At 34.2% G+C, this 16,258-nt stretch overlaps 3 protein-coding genes across 7 annotated transcripts; all 3 read right to left on the reverse strand.

The window, feature by feature from the left end:
• Positions 181-8,801, reverse strand: LOC18593458 (1,4-alpha-glucan-branching enzyme 3, chloroplastic/amyloplastic). Of its 3 annotated transcripts, none has more exons than XM_018124719.1 (20): positions 8,440-8,799; positions 7,924-8,060; positions 6,926-7,603; positions 6,545-6,717; positions 6,363-6,452; positions 5,752-5,827; positions 5,129-5,236; positions 4,305-4,395; positions 4,067-4,168; positions 3,514-3,616; positions 3,102-3,239; positions 2,839-2,910; positions 2,598-2,702; positions 2,189-2,266; positions 2,005-2,115; positions 1,613-1,693; positions 1,357-1,461; positions 987-1,072; positions 814-868; positions 181-560 (listed from the first exon to the last, which is right to left on the reverse strand). In XM_018124719.1, the coding sequence occupies exons 1-20, from the start codon at positions 8,718-8,720 to the stop codon at positions 528-530; spliced, it is 2,703 nt and encodes a 900-aa protein (XP_017980208.1). In that variant the 5' UTR covers positions 8,721-8,799; the 3' UTR covers positions 181-527. The 3 variants fall into 3 exon arrangements, with proteins under 3 accessions (XP_017980208.1, XP_017980210.1, XP_017980209.1); XM_018124721.1 differs by having other exon boundaries at positions 7,924-8,002; positions 8,440-8,526; XM_018124720.1 differs by lacking the exons at positions 181-560; positions 814-868; positions 987-1,072; positions 1,357-1,461 and having other exon boundaries at positions 1,636-1,720; positions 8,440-8,801.
• On the reverse strand, positions 9,192-12,214 carry LOC18593459 (proline synthase co-transcribed bacterial homolog protein). The gene is made up of 7 exons (XM_018124071.1): positions 11,947-12,214; positions 11,807-11,873; positions 10,986-11,032; positions 10,702-10,789; positions 10,268-10,401; positions 9,879-9,977; positions 9,192-9,515 (listed from the first exon to the last, which is right to left on the reverse strand). Exons 1-7 carry the CDS (start codon positions 12,166-12,168, stop codon positions 9,435-9,437), a joined length of 738 nt encoding a protein of 245 aa, XP_017979560.1. The 5' UTR covers positions 12,169-12,214; the 3' UTR covers positions 9,192-9,434.
• Positions 12,928-14,835, reverse strand: LOC18593460 (cytochrome b561 and DOMON domain-containing protein At4g12980). Of its 3 annotated transcripts, none has more exons than XM_007020687.2 (3): positions 14,161-14,835; positions 13,607-13,864; positions 12,928-13,502 (listed from the first exon to the last, which is right to left on the reverse strand). In XM_007020687.2, exons 1-3 carry the CDS (start codon positions 14,833-14,835, stop codon positions 13,113-13,115), a joined length of 1,323 nt encoding a protein of 440 aa, XP_007020749.2. In that variant the 3' UTR covers positions 12,928-13,112. The 3 variants fall into 3 exon arrangements, with proteins under 3 accessions (XP_007020749.2, XP_007020750.2, XP_017980071.1); XM_007020688.2 differs by having other exon boundaries at positions 13,598-13,864; XM_018124582.1 differs by lacking the exon at positions 13,607-13,864.

A 16,258-nucleotide genomic window follows, 5' to 3' on the forward strand; every position in this document is an offset into this window, starting at 1 on the left:
TACCTAATATGATATCATTCTACCTTTCAATATGCCGGGAATTGTTAAATTACACTTAAATTTAGAGAAAAATGCAAATTGTAAGGATAGAAAATGGTGAGACAAGTGCAGGCAAAATCTAGTGCTTCACCAATTTTAACTAGGATACTAAACAATGCATGTGTGTGTGCAGGCAAAATCTAGCGCTTCACCAATTTTAGCTAGGATACTAAACAATGCATGTGTATGTGTATATATACATACAAACAAATCCATTGCTGGTTGAATTGGAGCATTAGGACAAAAATGGAAAATGTTTCAGCTGAATTAAGGTTCCCAGATTGTTCAGTTTGATTGTTCCGACGACGTCGAAGGTAGTTCTTCTTACATTCCAGATCAACATGATCACGCTTCTAGGTAGTTAGTAGCCATGTGTTTCTGGGAATGGTTGCCAACATATAAACTTCAACTGCAACTTTTGCTGTTGGAACCAGTTCTGGTTCATTGAAATGCTGTTGAGTAAGCTTCTTTGAGAGTGCAAAATGTCCTCACATTCTTAAAATTCGACTCAGTTTATACACCTGCAAGTCGAAAAGCAAAGTAAGATTCAAAACTGGAAAGCTTGACCTGATATATAGCACCCATTAGAAAATTTGGCTGAACGAGAATTCTGTTAAATAGAGTTCGCATCTTCGCTTGTGCAAAGGTTGACAGCATTGCCAGGGTAAATTACAAGGTAGCCAAGCATAAGAGTGACCAACAGACCATGGTGGGAAGGTTCCTATGAATTCTAACAATTAGAACAACAGAGTAATTGCATCGAAGTTTACCAACCTGTGCAGTCCTACTAGGCAGTGGAACCTCTATGCAGTTTCGTAGACCGTCAACCCTGGAAATTTCAGACAATAGATGCAGTCAAAAGAAACATGCTAGCCAGAATGCAATGGAGTTAAAGTTAATTTTTACCACAAAATATGACAAGATATTCAGGGGAAGTTGATAACTACCTTCTGCTAATGGTTCGTTGAAGATATTGTTCCTCCTTTATGATCCCTTGACCTCCATATTTTCTTTCATCAGTGTTCAGTATGACCTGTATCGCCATTGAATATTTCAACTCTATTATAAATGCGTAGGAGGCTACTAAACTGTAACATTTCATGCTGCATTAGATAGGGAGTTCCTCCAAATGAACAGATTCTAATCTTAATCAAATGAAAGAAGTTATGTCCATTAGTTTAGATTTCTGAAACATCCTTATTGAACAACCTGCATTTCTGTACTTATGGCCATGCCCGGATGATGAAGAGAAATTAATCTACTTATGAACAAGAAATTTCATAACTGACCAACTTAAAAAGAAAAACATATACTTACCTGATACTCTCCAGCTTCATCCACACCCACACAATATCTTTCATAAGAAGTTGTGGGATGAAAGTTGAATATGAAGAGAAGAGGACCTCGTATGTAGGATATTACCTGTATATAATGGAACGACAAAATTAATAAGAAAATCATATGGTATTAATCTGTCAAACTAGCCGAGCGGAATATGAGCACTTGTATGTGCATACATGCATGCAGAGAGAGAGAGAGATTAAGACATCAAATGGGAAGACTGGTGCTATACCATATTAGTGTCATTCACATGGTGAATGTTGGGCAAACCTCTTGAAAGTACCCTTTCATTTTCGTCCAACTTCATCAGGTCCTAAAAGTTGGCAGAAAAAGTAAGATCCTGCAACCAATGCATTTTTAAATGCTTTTTTTTTATAGAATTTTGAAGCCAAAGCTAGACCATAATTTCTTGGTCAATAAACAAAAAGGACAACATAGCAATTAATGACAATATATTTACTATGCCGAACAACCATAAAGAGATGACTCATCAAATTAATGCATATGCCTAACAGTTCTAGCACTTTTTCAGATTCTTAAGTAGCAAGTAACATAAAGAAAACTGAGGTTAGAAAATGTGTGTGACAATAAAAAGGCTGTACTGCAGTGTAATAGAATTGATACCTTATCAAAGCAAAATAAATCACGATATACTCCTTCATTTTCTAGAAGATCCCAGCATCGGTTAGCTAGTGAAAACGAGAACTTGTTGCTTGGCATTGGGAACTCAACCCTCTAGTACATCAAAAGACCATTAATCACAAGAAACAAAGTCTTCATAGATAAGCAAATAGAAAATCACCCTCACCTTTGGATGCCCAAATTCGTTCCCCATAAAGTTCAGATAACCACAGCCACCAACTGTGAATGTAATCAGTTTGATCATCTGGTTTAAGGGAAAGAAAACTAATGAGTAATTAACAAAAAATCACAAAGTTTGTTACTAGAGATTGCACTTTCTGGAATGCATTAGAAAAACACATAAAAGTCACAAGAGTCCAAGTTGTAAGCTGATTTAGGCACTTTTTCCAGCTTTTACTAGCCAAAACCCCTTCAAGAATAATGCTTTGATGCATCTAACCAATATGTCTTACATTATTACAAAAACGGTTTTGCTCTACAGAATTGTCAAATTAATAAAATGAATATGAAAGGGCAACAAAGAAAGAGCCTGGTAGCGAAGAGTTAACATATAAAAAGGCAGAAACGTTGAATACCTTGTTTAGTGAAGATCCTCTAAGCAATAATTCCTCTGAGTGAGGAGCTTGTTCATTCCCTTGACCCAATAATATCTCTGCCAATGACTGCCCTCCAGATATGGACTGACAGAAAAGATAGTAATCATAGGATATCATCATTCCAATGTATTTATAACTCTAGATGTGAATAAAATTCTTGTCTGATTCCATCTCAAACAAAGCTTTCACTATATGACAAAAGATTAAAGTAGAAGGGTACTTGGCTGTGATTTTCGGCATAGATGAGCATTTTATCTGCATAATGTCTATTGCCTAGCAACGTGCTAATTATCTGCATCATAAAAACACTTAGCATTAATGCCAGCATAATAGATGGAAAAATTTATGTTATGAAAGATTAAAAAGCATTCCCTCCCTGCCTTGTATATCTCATCAACTAAAAATAAAGAGAAAAGAGAATTAATGGCAATAACAACATAATACTCAATGCTGAATCAATCTATACCAATCATGTAATACAACCTTGCTCATGCTCCACTCATGGTCAGGAGTGCTCTCAAGCAAAGACGACCACATCTCTGATGCAGAGAGATTGACATAATAATCAAATCCCAGTCCACCCTGAGAAGTTGGTTCACATAATCCAGGGTAAAACGTTGCCTGAGTATTAAAGCAGACAGAACTTTATTAAGTCCACAAAAGAAAAAAATAAAGCTCAATATGGAAAAGTTCTCAAGGTTAATAACAGTACCAACAAAAGTTTCATTTAATGTAAGCCCAGAACAGCCAGATGTTAAATTTAAAAAAAAAAAAAAAACAAGTTGATAGATGCAAATAGTGCTCAGACAAGAAGTTTGGTTTCCAAAGATAGTTAAAGAATGCAGTAAAAGTATTGGGTTTCTCGAGAAAAGAACAGCACAAAAATAAGACTTACATCTTCAGCAATTGTTATTATATTAGGATGAAGAGCATGCAGTATCTCATTTGCCAAAATGAGGTACATTAAAGCATCTTTGTCAACGTATTGATTGCAGTACCTGCAATAAAGTATGACTATTTTCAAATAATTCCTGCCAGAGTGAGGAAAAGATTACAGAATGAAAGATTAAATATTGACTTAAAAAACAGTATTAGACCACCTAAGGTTTTACTAAGATTCCTTCTCTTTTAGGTGCTTAATATAATTTTCCACAATGAATATATATAATGTTGTTGATTTAGCATCACTAGGATTGTGGAGCTGCCACCCCCTTCGTTGGGGTATCACCTCTTAAGGGATGATTTATGTGTCCAGTAGTTCTGTTGTTTAGCTTATCCTTCATCTTATGTACTAAAAATATATTCATTTGAGAGCAAAGCTACTTAGTCTAATGTGATACAAAATCAATTAAATTAGGCATTAGGGAAATGCTACAGTAAGAAACTAACTACTTTCTCCCTCTCAAAGGAGGTTGCTACAAAAGGAAACATTTTAGTAGATGCCTTACTCCTCCAAGTCACCAGTAAATGAAGCAAAGCCATTGTGTGTATACAGCATTGATGCAAGTGAATGGAACTGAAAACCATCAATCTTATACTCTGAAATCCACCTGCTCAAGGATTATCTCAACATCATTGCCATTATTGCCTTCCCAAAGGGGAACATAAGTTACTTCCCAAAAGATTACATTACAAATCATAAAACTGAAAAGGAAAAAATGGAAAAAAGATGTTCTGCACATGTACCAGTTCAAATTTGAGAGGAGAAAATGCAATACATCTAGATCGCCGTATTTAAACATTCGGGTGCCCCAGTGTCTGTGATGTCCTCGTTTACCTAATCAAGTGCAGAAAGTTGGGAATAAGGAAAGATACTGTACAAAATATAACAATTTATTTGTTAGTCAACTTGACCTCTTATGACATTTTTTAATAGAACAACAATAACATTAAGAAATATCAGCCAAAACAAAAGGCCAAATATTCCACTTATATGCATTAAATATACAGCACATGAGCATGTAAAGTCCCCTGCTATCCTGTATAGACTAAAGGCAACAGCAAGAACAGTTATCTCAACGAGTGGCTTGAATTTTTCATAAATCCTATGTTATTGACTTTTGTTGGTTATTTGATAGAACAATTGATCTACAACTTCCATTAAATGCTAGGTGATAATTAACATGTTATCATGTGCAACCTCAACTTAACAAAATATCCCATCACCTCAATAGAAATGTCAAATATCTAAGAATATTTGTTCTAGCTACTTCAGCATAGAAACCTCAACATAACACAATACCATTAGTGCACAAAAATGACAAAGCAAATGTAGGGATTCTGCATCAATAGAACAACTCCTTTATCTCAACTAGATGAACTATCTAGGGATAAAGCATGAAAAAGACAACAAAGTTTGCAAGTATTGTGTCTCCTATCAAACATCACAGGCTCAAATGCCAAGATATCTCAGACAAGCACCATACACACGAGTCTATTACATAAGGGAGATCAAGAGTCAAATACAAAACACAGATCAGTTGTTCAAAAAGGAAAAATAAAACATTTACCACTATGAAAGTAACAATCATTTGATCCATCAAAACGTGATAGTCCAACCATCTCATCTGCAGCTGAGTAGGAATGCACTATGTCTAAAAAGACCAGCAGACCTAGTCCTGTAGGAAGATGGTAATTGAAACGTGTATTGACCAAAAAAAATGAACCACAAAGAGGAAAAAGATAATTATATGCTGATATAAACAGTATGCATTCTTGATATAGTGTAGAAAAAGCTTCTGTGACTATGATGCCTAGCCTATGTGCATTTCTATTATACACAGGGCCTTATTCTAGTGTTATCCACTGTATCTAACTACATGTTATTTTTTCTCCAAACAAGCTGTAAGTTATGAACTATTCAGAAACTCAATTCTATTCTACCAGTTTAACTTATGACATTTGGAATCTCCCAACAAAAATGCTTAAATCCACACATTATTTAAATTTGTGTCAGTCTTAATACACTTTTTAGCATTATAATCCTCTTGAGATAATTGTAATGGATATGCAGCAGCTTAGATGCAGTTAGAGTAGCTATCTTTTAATGCTAAAGAAGGAACTTTTCACTTGCAAAGAAAATTGAAAATTTCAAAGTTAACTGTGGAAATGAGAAGTTTTGAAAAATAGTGACCATGTGCTTCATCAACCAAACACTTGAACTCCTCTGGTGTGCCATATCGGCTGCTAACAGCAAAAAAGTTAGTGACCTGCATCACCAAAGACATGCCAGATCAAATAACTATAAAATAAAGATGAGCACAACTAAGCTGGCAGAATATGTGGAAAATGGTAAGCATCAATCACAAGCATCTTTTAGCATGATGGGCTTGTAAGATAGAAAACACCTTGCTCTATCTTGTAATTTCTTGTGACCTAATCACAAGCAATAAAACTAAAACAAACAAGAAGAGCCCATTGTGATCATGGTTCAGCTTCCAATTGCTTGTAGCAAGTTCAACTGATCTATTTCTGACATTAAATTTTTACTGTCAATGTTGTAATCATCATTTTGCCTCCTTTTGATCTAAACATACAATATAATTGACAATCAAAGTCTGGAACAAGTTGCATATAATACTAGAAGCATGAAACAGACAGATTCTGAGTCTATAGTTCAAAGGTTTACAGCAATCAATTTATTGACATTTGAAATGAAAAAGTGGATACAGGTTTCCACAACTTAGAAACCTCACATGTAAATTAATAAAAATGTCAAATATTAGAAAAGAAAGATTAACTCACTCTATAACCAACACTGAAATAATCTTTATGTTCAACGATTCCAAAAAACTGGATTGCATTATATCCAGCTTCCTTTACGTGAGGAAGAACCTGCAGTGGAAAAACATAGAATAAAACAGAAGAAACGACAGCCAAATTACAGCAGTTAAGATGTATGAACAATGCAACAATTAGAGAGGCACCTTCTCTGTAAAATCATTGAAAGAAGATATTTTGGGCTCTGATCCACCAATTCCAACATGGCATTCGTAAATGCGCAAAGACTTTGGCACTTTTGGGGCTATGTTTTTCCACTTGTATATGCATTCAGGGGGTGGTTCCCAGTGAATTGCATAACCTTGTTGTCCCTCTGCATCTGAACATAGTCAATGGAGATCAGATGAAACACATTGGAACTGTTAGATGTTGCTTTGCCAGTCAATTTTTTATTAATCTTTCTAATACAAATGCAAATGGCTAAAAACATGTAAAAGTGAACAAGACAAAGTTGGAGCTGTTGCTCAAATGGAAACGATGCATAAATATGAAGCAGAAAATGACTGCCATCTCTGCGGGGTAATTACCTGGTTGTACAAAAGTAGCCCAAGCAGGTACCCGTTCCAAGGGCCCGTCAGGAGTATTGAAATACACCCTGTACTTGCTTCCATGAGGAATAGCTGGAGTGTACTTTTTCAACCACGCCTTCCTTCCTTTGCGTGTCTCTATCCAGTACGGTAAGGGAGGCTTCTTAGCTCGGAATTTCTCTTGCCATGCAGGATCAGCCACAATATTGAAAATATCATATTCTTTTCCATTATCAATTACATCAAATGGAGGTAAGTTACTAGATGGGTCATCTTTATGCTGTTTTTTCCATGCCTTATATCTGGTTTCTGCATCTGGTATTTCTTCAAACTCCTCCATGGTTTGAGGTCCGTTAGGGCCAAATATTCGCTCATACAACTTAGCTGGCAATTCAAAACGGTTCTTAATAAAGCGGTCCTCTCCAGGTTCCCAGTACTCATCATTTGCTTTCTTAAAAACGTCATCAATGGAAACACCACTATCTCCTTTATCGTAATCATCAATATAGTTATATTGCTGAAAATACAGTCCATCTGGTTCTTCTCCTTCCCTTAATTTATCTTCAATAATTATAAACCAGTATCCATAATCATCATGGCCAAAATGACCCTCCCTTGCAGCATTCTCTGTTGGTGACCACCCGTTGAAGTCGGCAACTAGTGCACAATAGCGGGCACCTGTTTCCAACATGCTCAATTTTTTTTAATTACCAACAATACAGAAATTGGCTGAGAGACAAATAGTGTGTAGGTTTCTTTACAGATATCTTTTATCTTATATTGATAGACATTCTTGGGAACATATATATTCAGCAACTAGCTATGAAGAGTCCCATCAGGTAATATACTTATTCAAGTAAATTGACTTTCAGCAAAGTTAGATTAGAATTATAAACGTTTTGAGAAGCTTACATAATCAAAGTAAATGTAAAATCAAGGTACAAGCTGAGCCAAAAACTTGGGTTTGAATTTGATAAGAATTTAAGCTTAGGCCAAACCTGGAGCCCAGTCCATAAAATCCACCCTATGCTCCTTGTGACGATGCATACCCAATATCTCAAATCCAGACGCCATTTCCTGAAGATTGAGGTGGCGTGTAAAGATTTCAGCTTTAAGATCCTTCAACGATTTATGCCTAGAAAACAGATTAAAAAGATAATAATAATAATAATAATAATAATAATAACATGTAAGAGACTATACATTCATAAACAGCAAAACTATACAGAAAAGCATAACTTGTTTTAGCTTAAAAAGAGATTATTAATTGAAAACAAACACCCCAAGCATTCCAAGTTCTTTCCTCATCAACTCTTTCCAGCTAAAAAACCATACTCTTTTTCCTTCACTTTCTTGTGAACCAAACAGAACATACAATGTCCCTTTTTTTTTTCTTCACTGGTCAAAACTTTTATTTCCAAACTAAAAAAAAAGCAATAAAACTTAGCTTTCCAACTTCTCTCCACTCTTTTTCTTTCACTTTCAAATCAATTCTTTTCAACTAAAAACCATACCTTTCACGAAGAAACTGAGCAAAGGCCTTGTGGGTAATTCCTAGTTTTGTCAAAAACCCAACTGGGTCGACTCCTTTCTCACTTTCGGCCACACTTTTCTTCCTCTTGGAGTAACTTCTTTGTTGGTTTTGTTGTTGTTGTGGGTCTATAGAAGAGCATTTTATCCTTATTTTTGTTCTTCTGGCGAAGAATACTATTTGAGGATTGTTTCGAGGTTGGAAATGGAGAATTGGGTTGTTTGGATAGATAGAAAACTTGGGTTGGAGAGAAAGTGAAGTCATTTCTGAGAAAAATTTGGGTTTTGACAGAGTGTCCTAGTGAGGTTTAAGATAAGAGAAGGCGGGTACCGAGTTAAGCCAGAGGTTTTTGAGTTGACTTGGGCAAAGAAATTCTTTCTCTATTTTTTAAAATAAATTATTAATTTTATCAAATAAAATTATCAAAATATTTTTAATTTAAAATTAATTAAAAAGTATTTTTATAATTTTATTAGATAAAAAAATACAAAATGCTCTAGAAAAAAAATATCAAATCTACGTGAAATAAGTTAAAATCACCGTAAATGTAAGTAGATTTAAATTTTTTTTTCACAAAGAAAAATAATTTTCTCATATTCCAAAAACTCCCCATAACTCTTCCAAAATGACATTTTAAAGCAGAAAATTTTACATTATAGTCATTTGAGTCCTTACAACATTCAAAAGATGGTACTATCTTCTTTCTATTAAATAAGACGTAGCAAAGCATTACCATTAAAAGAATAGTAGAGTTTGAATCATGAATCTTGATAACTTCTTTTACAATTCCCCACAGGAATAAGAATGGCAATAAAGTTATACTCCATTATATTTGCCAATATGTACAGAAGCTAGAATACAATCAAGAACAAGAGTATGAGAAGAGAAGAATTACATGGATTTGGCAAATTTTGTCAATTAAATGATTACACAAAGTATACATTGGTTATTCAAGCAACTACAACAAACTCTATGGCATCAATTCGGCAGCTTTTTTGAATAGTCCCGTGGTCCGAAGATGGTCGAGCCAACCCTCACGTTTGTACTGCCCATTTCAATCTGCAAGGACCACAGAGTGACATTCATAAGTGGCATAATCCACATACCGATTACTTTTCCAGAAGAAAATTTTACATATTGATGCTTCAATGTATTACTAAAAACAAAAAGAGATGATAATTCAAGCATTTCTAAAGAGTTCTCTATTCTGCTCTCGATGAAAGATTCAGACACTTAATTTCAAACCAGTTTCCACAATTTCCATGGACAAGATTTCTCAGCAACTATGACATGAGTGTTAATGGCTTCCGTCAACAAGCTTATGGAAAAGTATATTTATACAAATTTCATAACCAAAGTGAAAGAATTCAATTTTCCAAACCAAAGAAAGTTTGTTCGGTCCAATCTTAATGTATTCCTTACCGCTTGCTCAAAGTCGCCAGACATGCCCATCGACAGCTCACACTCATCCTCTGCCATTCCAAGTGCTTTACAAACCTCAACTCTACAGTTTGATAGTGTCTGTTCATCAGAAGATATAAAATAATGCCCAATAATGTTTATCTGACAAGGAAAAATACAAACGAGGAACAGAAGAAAGCATAATTCTGGTTCTAGAGTGCCAAAATAACCAACATTAACAGAACATAAAGATGTATGGAGTAATATATACTGGGAAAAACTATGATACTAATTAGTCTATGACATTTAATGACATCAATCGGATAAGTACTATTTGATAAAATAAATACTATTGTTATCTTATTGGAGAAAGCCTGCATCCTCCTTTTGAAAGCTCCAAAATCCATTACCCTGAAGTTCTCTGGTGTTGATGTGTAGTCTGGCATCCCTATCGTCATTAAGCCAGAAAAGTCCAAATTTGGACAGCGCAATTTAACATATTCTGCAAGCTGAATACAACCTGAAGGATCTATCCCTGATTTTGCTGCAACAGCATCACGGGAATCAACTGATTAGTCTATCAAATTTTATAGGAGGTTAACATACAGAAAACAAGATTGTAATCATTAAAAAGGATTATGCATTTCGCTGGATGTGCGACATGCATAATCCCAACAGGTTGTCAGTAAGCAGGTGAGCTTCATTCAGCTATATTACCATCTTGAAAGATTAACCATGACAGTTAAACACATAGTAAACTGAATGAGCGAAAAACCACTTGAAAGGGTCAAACACATCGAATTGAAGATTCAGATCTAAAATTAGAGGAATTCACTTGACTCACATGCTTCTCCACTTGTATTTACTTGTACGAAAACCTTCAGAGGGTTCCTCCCAAGGTTTGAAACTGCACGGTCAAGATGGTTTGCAATCTGTGAATTACAAAGACACAGCAAGACATTGTTTTTCTAAGTGAAGGTAATCTGATATGTTTCAGAAGTAAACACAACATGTTCATAACTCGGCCCTGTCAAGACCAAATACCTCACTTTCCCTTATACACACAAAAAATTTAGAAATAAGTTCATACCTCACATATTAAGCACAGATACAGGGCTAAGTCTTTACCTTCTCGTTATCTACACCCTCAAACAATGCTAGATTTGGCACTCCACCTGCATTTACAGAACCAACAAACTTAGGGAAAAAAAATCCAGAAAAGTCATTATAATCCTTAAAACGAAATAACACTAATAAGAGCTTCACCACACAATTAACAAGCAGGAGTCCTGATTAGTTATCACAATGTTTTATTATACACAAGGCACATCCAACTCGCACACGAACACTAGCCCCTCTCCCCTAAACCCCTAGACAAATCTCACATACATAAATACATAATCTCTAGTTCATACTTTCACATTTGAGCAACATGTGCAACAATAATCGGTCAAACACAAAAGTAGAAATGGGATCCCTGCTTCCTGTCTAAATGTGAGACCTTGATTTTCCTTGATATTCATTGACACACCATGAATTTAAAAGGGAAAAAATCCCTCGACCCCGGGTGTATCAAATAATAACACATAAATGAACTAGGCATAGCTACTTTGATAGTTTTAGACCAGATAACAAAGCAGTCAAAGCATTATCATTATCTTTCAAAATGGTATGCTCATCCACATTAAAATTTTATAAATAAATCCCAACCATAATACCCAGCTTGCAGAAGTAGTTCCACTTAAACTATATAGATAAATTACATAAAGATTGGAAATTTACCTTCAAAACTTCAAGAAATATATTTCAAATTAAGATTTTTAATATATTTAATTAAAAAAACCGGATTTTACATTGAAGCACTAAAATAAACAGCTTACAAAATTAATTACACTTAAACTAATAAAAAAAGAAAGTTACTTCAACAAAAGTTGGCAAATTTACCATACCGAGAAGCGTTTTAGCCTTGTTACTCTGTAAATGCCCAATGAAATGCCACTCAATATCCTCAGGCAGCTGCTAAAACAATAATAAATAAGTAAATAAATAAATGAAAACTTTTCTTTGTCGAGTGAATCCAGAGAGAAACCTGAGGGGCTTTCTGGACAATTTCTTGGACGTAATTCTCGCCGAAGCAGCGGTGACCGGCGTCATAAACTTGGCGGATGAGGGAGTCGGGTTTGGTCTTCGACACGGCCACGGTCCGAACCCGTTCGGGTCGCGTTCCCGCGCGCTCCGCTGCGTGTCGGACTCGGAGTAGGACCGAACGGAGGGCCGTCACAGCTGCTCCCTCCACAGCTGGAGCCGCCATTTTTGTTTTCTTAGCTTTTTCTTTTTAAATTTCAGTTTGAATTTCTTTTTTTATTTTTTTTATTTTTAAGGGCTTTTATAAGGGCAAATTGGGAAAAAAGAAATATAAATTTTCTTTTTCTTTTTCTTTTAATTATGGACAAGAGAAATTAGAAACATTGCTCAAATTGGTGGATGTGAATTAAATTAAGAATTTGCGGATTATATTAAAAATTTTCTATGAGGAATGCAAATACATTATATCGATTTCGTGTCTTTTTTCTTGTTCCGATTTTAAAATCATGTCATCTGTCTAAATTATTCAAAAATTGTGATTTTATTTTTATATGATAAAGTATTTTTATATGTAATTAAAAAATATTATATAAATTTTATATTCTTGTGTTTAAATATTTTTAAAAAATAAAATTCAACGAGAAGAAACACAAAATATTATATTAAATGTAAGTCTAAAAAATATTCAAAGGGTAAGATTGAAATTTGCCTTTCTCTCAAAAGTACAAAAACTTGCCATAAATAGTATTTTATACATGATTTTTTGTAATGGGAATTGCAGCATCATTTATCAAAATTTAATTTTTGATTGTTTAATTATAAATTTATTTCTTATATAAAAATATTAAATATTTATATTATAAAAATTTTTTAATTTTAATATAAAATATCCAAAAACAAAATTTTTATCTTAATTTTCGTAAAAATTAAAAATTATATATATATTATTTATAGAAGTAAAGAATATAATTTTGTAAGCCGACAGTTGAAACATTAAATGATTATAGGATCTTTCTTTCAGTGAATCAAAAATCAAAGGGGATTCATATGTAAATTAGTACAAACTTCTACTCTTCAAGCCAAGGCCAAAGATGAAGAACAGTATGAAATGGAAAGCAAACCCCAAAAAAAAGGAATTGAAATGACAGTTACAGTACTGAATCACTTGTTCTAACTCCCTGAAATTGGTTGTTTTGAGGTGTCTTGATCTGTTTGTGGCGAAGTTGCTGATCCCTTATTATCAGTTTTCTGCTGTGTCTGATCTGCTTGTGGTGAAGTTCCTGATCCCTGACCGGTTTTCTGGCGTGCCTGCCCCTTTCTTTGGTACAAGAATTTAGTCCAAGTGTAGACCTCAAGAGCCAAAACAACCATAGCCAAGAGCACAAGGATTCCATTGTATGCCCATTTCCAGGTTGTGTTATCAGGTTTTAGAATCTGTATCCCTTGGTATATGTTCACTGGGATCATGACAAGCAATGAATAGCCAAGAAAATGATGATAAACATTCCAGTGCTTTCTGTATTCATCATCCTTGGTTGGCTTTAACCGAAAGGCTAACATCTGCAAGAATTTTGAAAGGAAAAAACTGATCAGATTAGGTACTAAAAAACATGTGCATTTGTGGGGGGTGGTGAAATGAAAAAGCAAGGTGGTACTTGGGTTACTTGCAAGGTAGCAAATCCGAAAATGCAGATGCCTAGAACCCTGTGTGTATAGAAGGTGTAGTATTTGGACTCATGTCCAAGGAGCAGTCCAAGTCCCCAGCCAAAGCTTCCAAGAATGTAACCAAGAGCTTGGCAAGAGTAATGAAAGGTAAACCACCAAGATTCCAGTTTGAATGGGTATAACCTGAAGTACCTAGCAATGATAACTCCAATAGGCATTAATGTTCCCCACCCTATGATGTTCAGAATCCCATGTATCTATCAAGCAGCAGAAGAAAAAGAATCAATCAATGCAAGTTTGCTTCAGAGTTTGAAATCTCAATTGAATTAACTGCAGGAATATATATGAACATTAACAGGCATGAAAGATCATTCGGAAGGGCTTTTTGGAGCTTGCAGATGAAGCAACTAGCAATTTTTCATTCAGATTGCAGGCTCACAAACGAATGAAAAAGAAAAGAACCTTACGACAGAATTCAGAGAAACTTTTGATGCATGTCTTAGTAGCAAACACAATGATAATAACACATTTGCAATCTTGTGAATCTTCTTACCTTTCTTAGACGCCGCCTGTTGTGTCCAATGTTCTGACATTGCCCAGTATTCAAGTCCAAAATCTCTCTGCTATCAAAATTCTGAAGAGTTTTCGAATGCACCATAGGCTCAAAGCCTTCTGCAACATATCCAACTTGCCACACATGATTCAAGCGTGAAATGTTGTAACTTTCAGGAAGAATTAACGTGGCAGATATTGTGAAGAATCCAGTCCCGGTGATATGCTGTGCTGTCTTGTTTTGAACCCTCAAACCTATATCTGAAGGCTGGATTGAACAATACAGCTTTGTATCTTTAGTGATATTGTAGGTGTTAACAAATGGACTACTTCCATTCGGCGGCTTGATGGCTATGATCGCTCTGGTACCAACCATCTGAGGCAGATCAGGATTCACCCCCCAGGCCAGCCACCCTGCATCAGTGATCATCTTTGTGCCAATGAGAATGTTGACCTGCGTTTGGTTGTGACTAGTTCTGTAAAAGTTCCAAGCAAATTGAGCCTGTAAAGTTGTTAATTTCCTGCAGCTGGTGCTCTGTCTTTCATTCATCCCTACGTAGGCCTCGAGATGTAAGAAGTCATCACTACATAGATGGGAGGACTTGGAACCGAAAGCAGCATAGGGAAGATAGAACAAGGCCAATATGACAATTACAGGCAGAGTAGAAGACTGCATTTTTCTGAGGTGGGTTGGTAACCCTTCCTGCTTATTAAGCTATATATACACAGATTGACAAGTTAAAGCTCATAAATTATGATATTCCATTATTCCTCCTTTTTGGTTGCTTGGGTAGGCCGCAGTAGAATCTTGATGTTAAGTATGTAACCGTCTAAAAAACCTGAAGGACTAGTGTATCTTCAGTACAGTTTGGATTGGACAAAAAGGTTATTCCACTGCTATTGGAGTAGTGGGGCTGGGGGAATAAGCATAACCAGAACTTGAAGTTGCAAAGTGATGAGGTGGCCTTTTCTTTTCTTATCAGCACAGTAAACTACAGGACTCATGTTTCATGCCTTTACATTCCATATGCTTTTCCCCTTAAACTAAGAAATCCCATCACCCTTTGCTTTAATTACACACAAGAAACAAAGAATCTGTTACCCTTTGCTTTAATGGCCCCCTCAGTAATTTTTTATTTAATAATTAATATAAATAAAGAATAAAAACTCTCACATGGTTCACTTAATTTTAAAATTTTTTTGTTTTTTAATTTATATTTAATACTATTTGCTCATATGTTATAAATTTCTATAGATTTGTTTTTTCAATTTCTACGAACCATTAGTTATATATTTTTTTATTTTTGTTATGTTATATGTGAGTTTTATATTCTACTTATCATGTTCGTCTTTTTTCTGTTATTTGAATTTTATTTTTCATGATTTTAATTTTAAAAATTAATAAATTATTATATAATTCTCAAATATAAATTATAGTGTTACATTGTTGTTTAAAATTTTATCAATGTATGGTTTTTTTAATGAATCCTGGTTATGTAATAAGAAATTATCTTGAGTATATCTTTTTTATATGATTTACGTTTTATATTTAGTTGAAAAGAAATTACTTGAATATAGAGTTTTTAAATAATCTTAATTATATAAGAAGAAATTATTAATCTTGTATATCGTATTTAACTATTTATATTTTATGCATTATAGGTTTATATTTAGTATTATAAGTTTAGATAGAAATAAAATAAGAAATTAAATATTGAATGCATTAATTTTTTTTCAAATTTGATTAAAGTATGAGTAGATTGAAAACATTTAATAAATTCTTTAAAAGAATATATGCAAATTGTCCAAATAATTTTCTTACACTTGAGTCATTAAGTCCCAATGCTTCAACTCATGAACAAAAATAATGTAAATCAAAATGTCTAACACTCAATCTTAAAGAAATGGATTTTTTTCAATATATAATTTTAATTGATATATTTGAGTTTAGAAAATATAGTTGAGCATAACTGTCCTAAAAAACTATTATTAGTCTTTTTTTCTTAATTTACATATTATATAAAAATATTTTCTATTATCAATATTTTGATTATTGATTAAATTCAATATATTAATTTTTAAATTTTTAACCTTTACTC

This window comes from Theobroma cacao, chromosome 7 (genome assembly GCF_000208745.1).
Source record: "Theobroma cacao cultivar B97-61/B2 chromosome 7, Criollo_cocoa_genome_V2, whole genome shotgun sequence".
NCBI lineage: Eukaryota > Viridiplantae > Streptophyta > Magnoliopsida > Malvales > Malvaceae > Theobroma > Theobroma cacao.

Bases quoted from the DNA above. Each gene is read 5' to 3' on its own strand.
- LOC18593458 (XM_018124719.1), bottom strand. From the start codon at position 8,720: ATGACTTCACTTTCTCTCCAACCCAAGTTTTCTATCTATCCAAACAAC. The intron at 5,237-5,751 runs GTCACTATTTTT...ATCTTCCTACAG, and splicing joins TTTGGTTGATGAAGCACATG to GACTAGGTCTGCTGGTCTTT. The intron at 561-813 runs GTTGGTAAACTT...TTCGACTTGCAG, and splicing joins TGCCTAGTAGGACTGCACAG to GTGTATAAACTGAGTCGAAT.
- LOC18593459 (XM_018124071.1), bottom strand. From the start codon at position 12,168: ATGGCGGCTCCAGCTGTGGAGGGAGCAGCTGTGACGGCCCTCCGTTCG. The intron at 11,033-11,806 runs GTATGGTAAATT...CTGTAAATGCAG, and splicing joins CAAGGCTAAAACGCTTCTCG to GTGGAGTGCCAAATCTAGCA. The intron at 9,978-10,267 runs GTAATGGATTTT...TCTGATGAACAG, and splicing joins CAACACCAGAGAACTTCAGG to ACACTATCAAACTGTAGAGT.
- LOC18593460 (XM_007020688.2), bottom strand. From the start codon at position 14,835: ATGCAGTCTTCTACTCTGCCTGTAATTGTCATATTGGCCTTGTTCTAT. The intron at 13,865-14,160 runs GTAAGAAGATTC...GCTGCTTGATAG, and splicing joins ACAGGCGGCGTCTAAGAAAG to ATACATGGGATTCTGAACAT. The intron at 13,503-13,597 runs GTACCACCTTGC...AAATTCTTGCAG, and splicing joins CTACCTTGCAAGTAACCCAA to ATGTTAGCCTTTCGGTTAAA.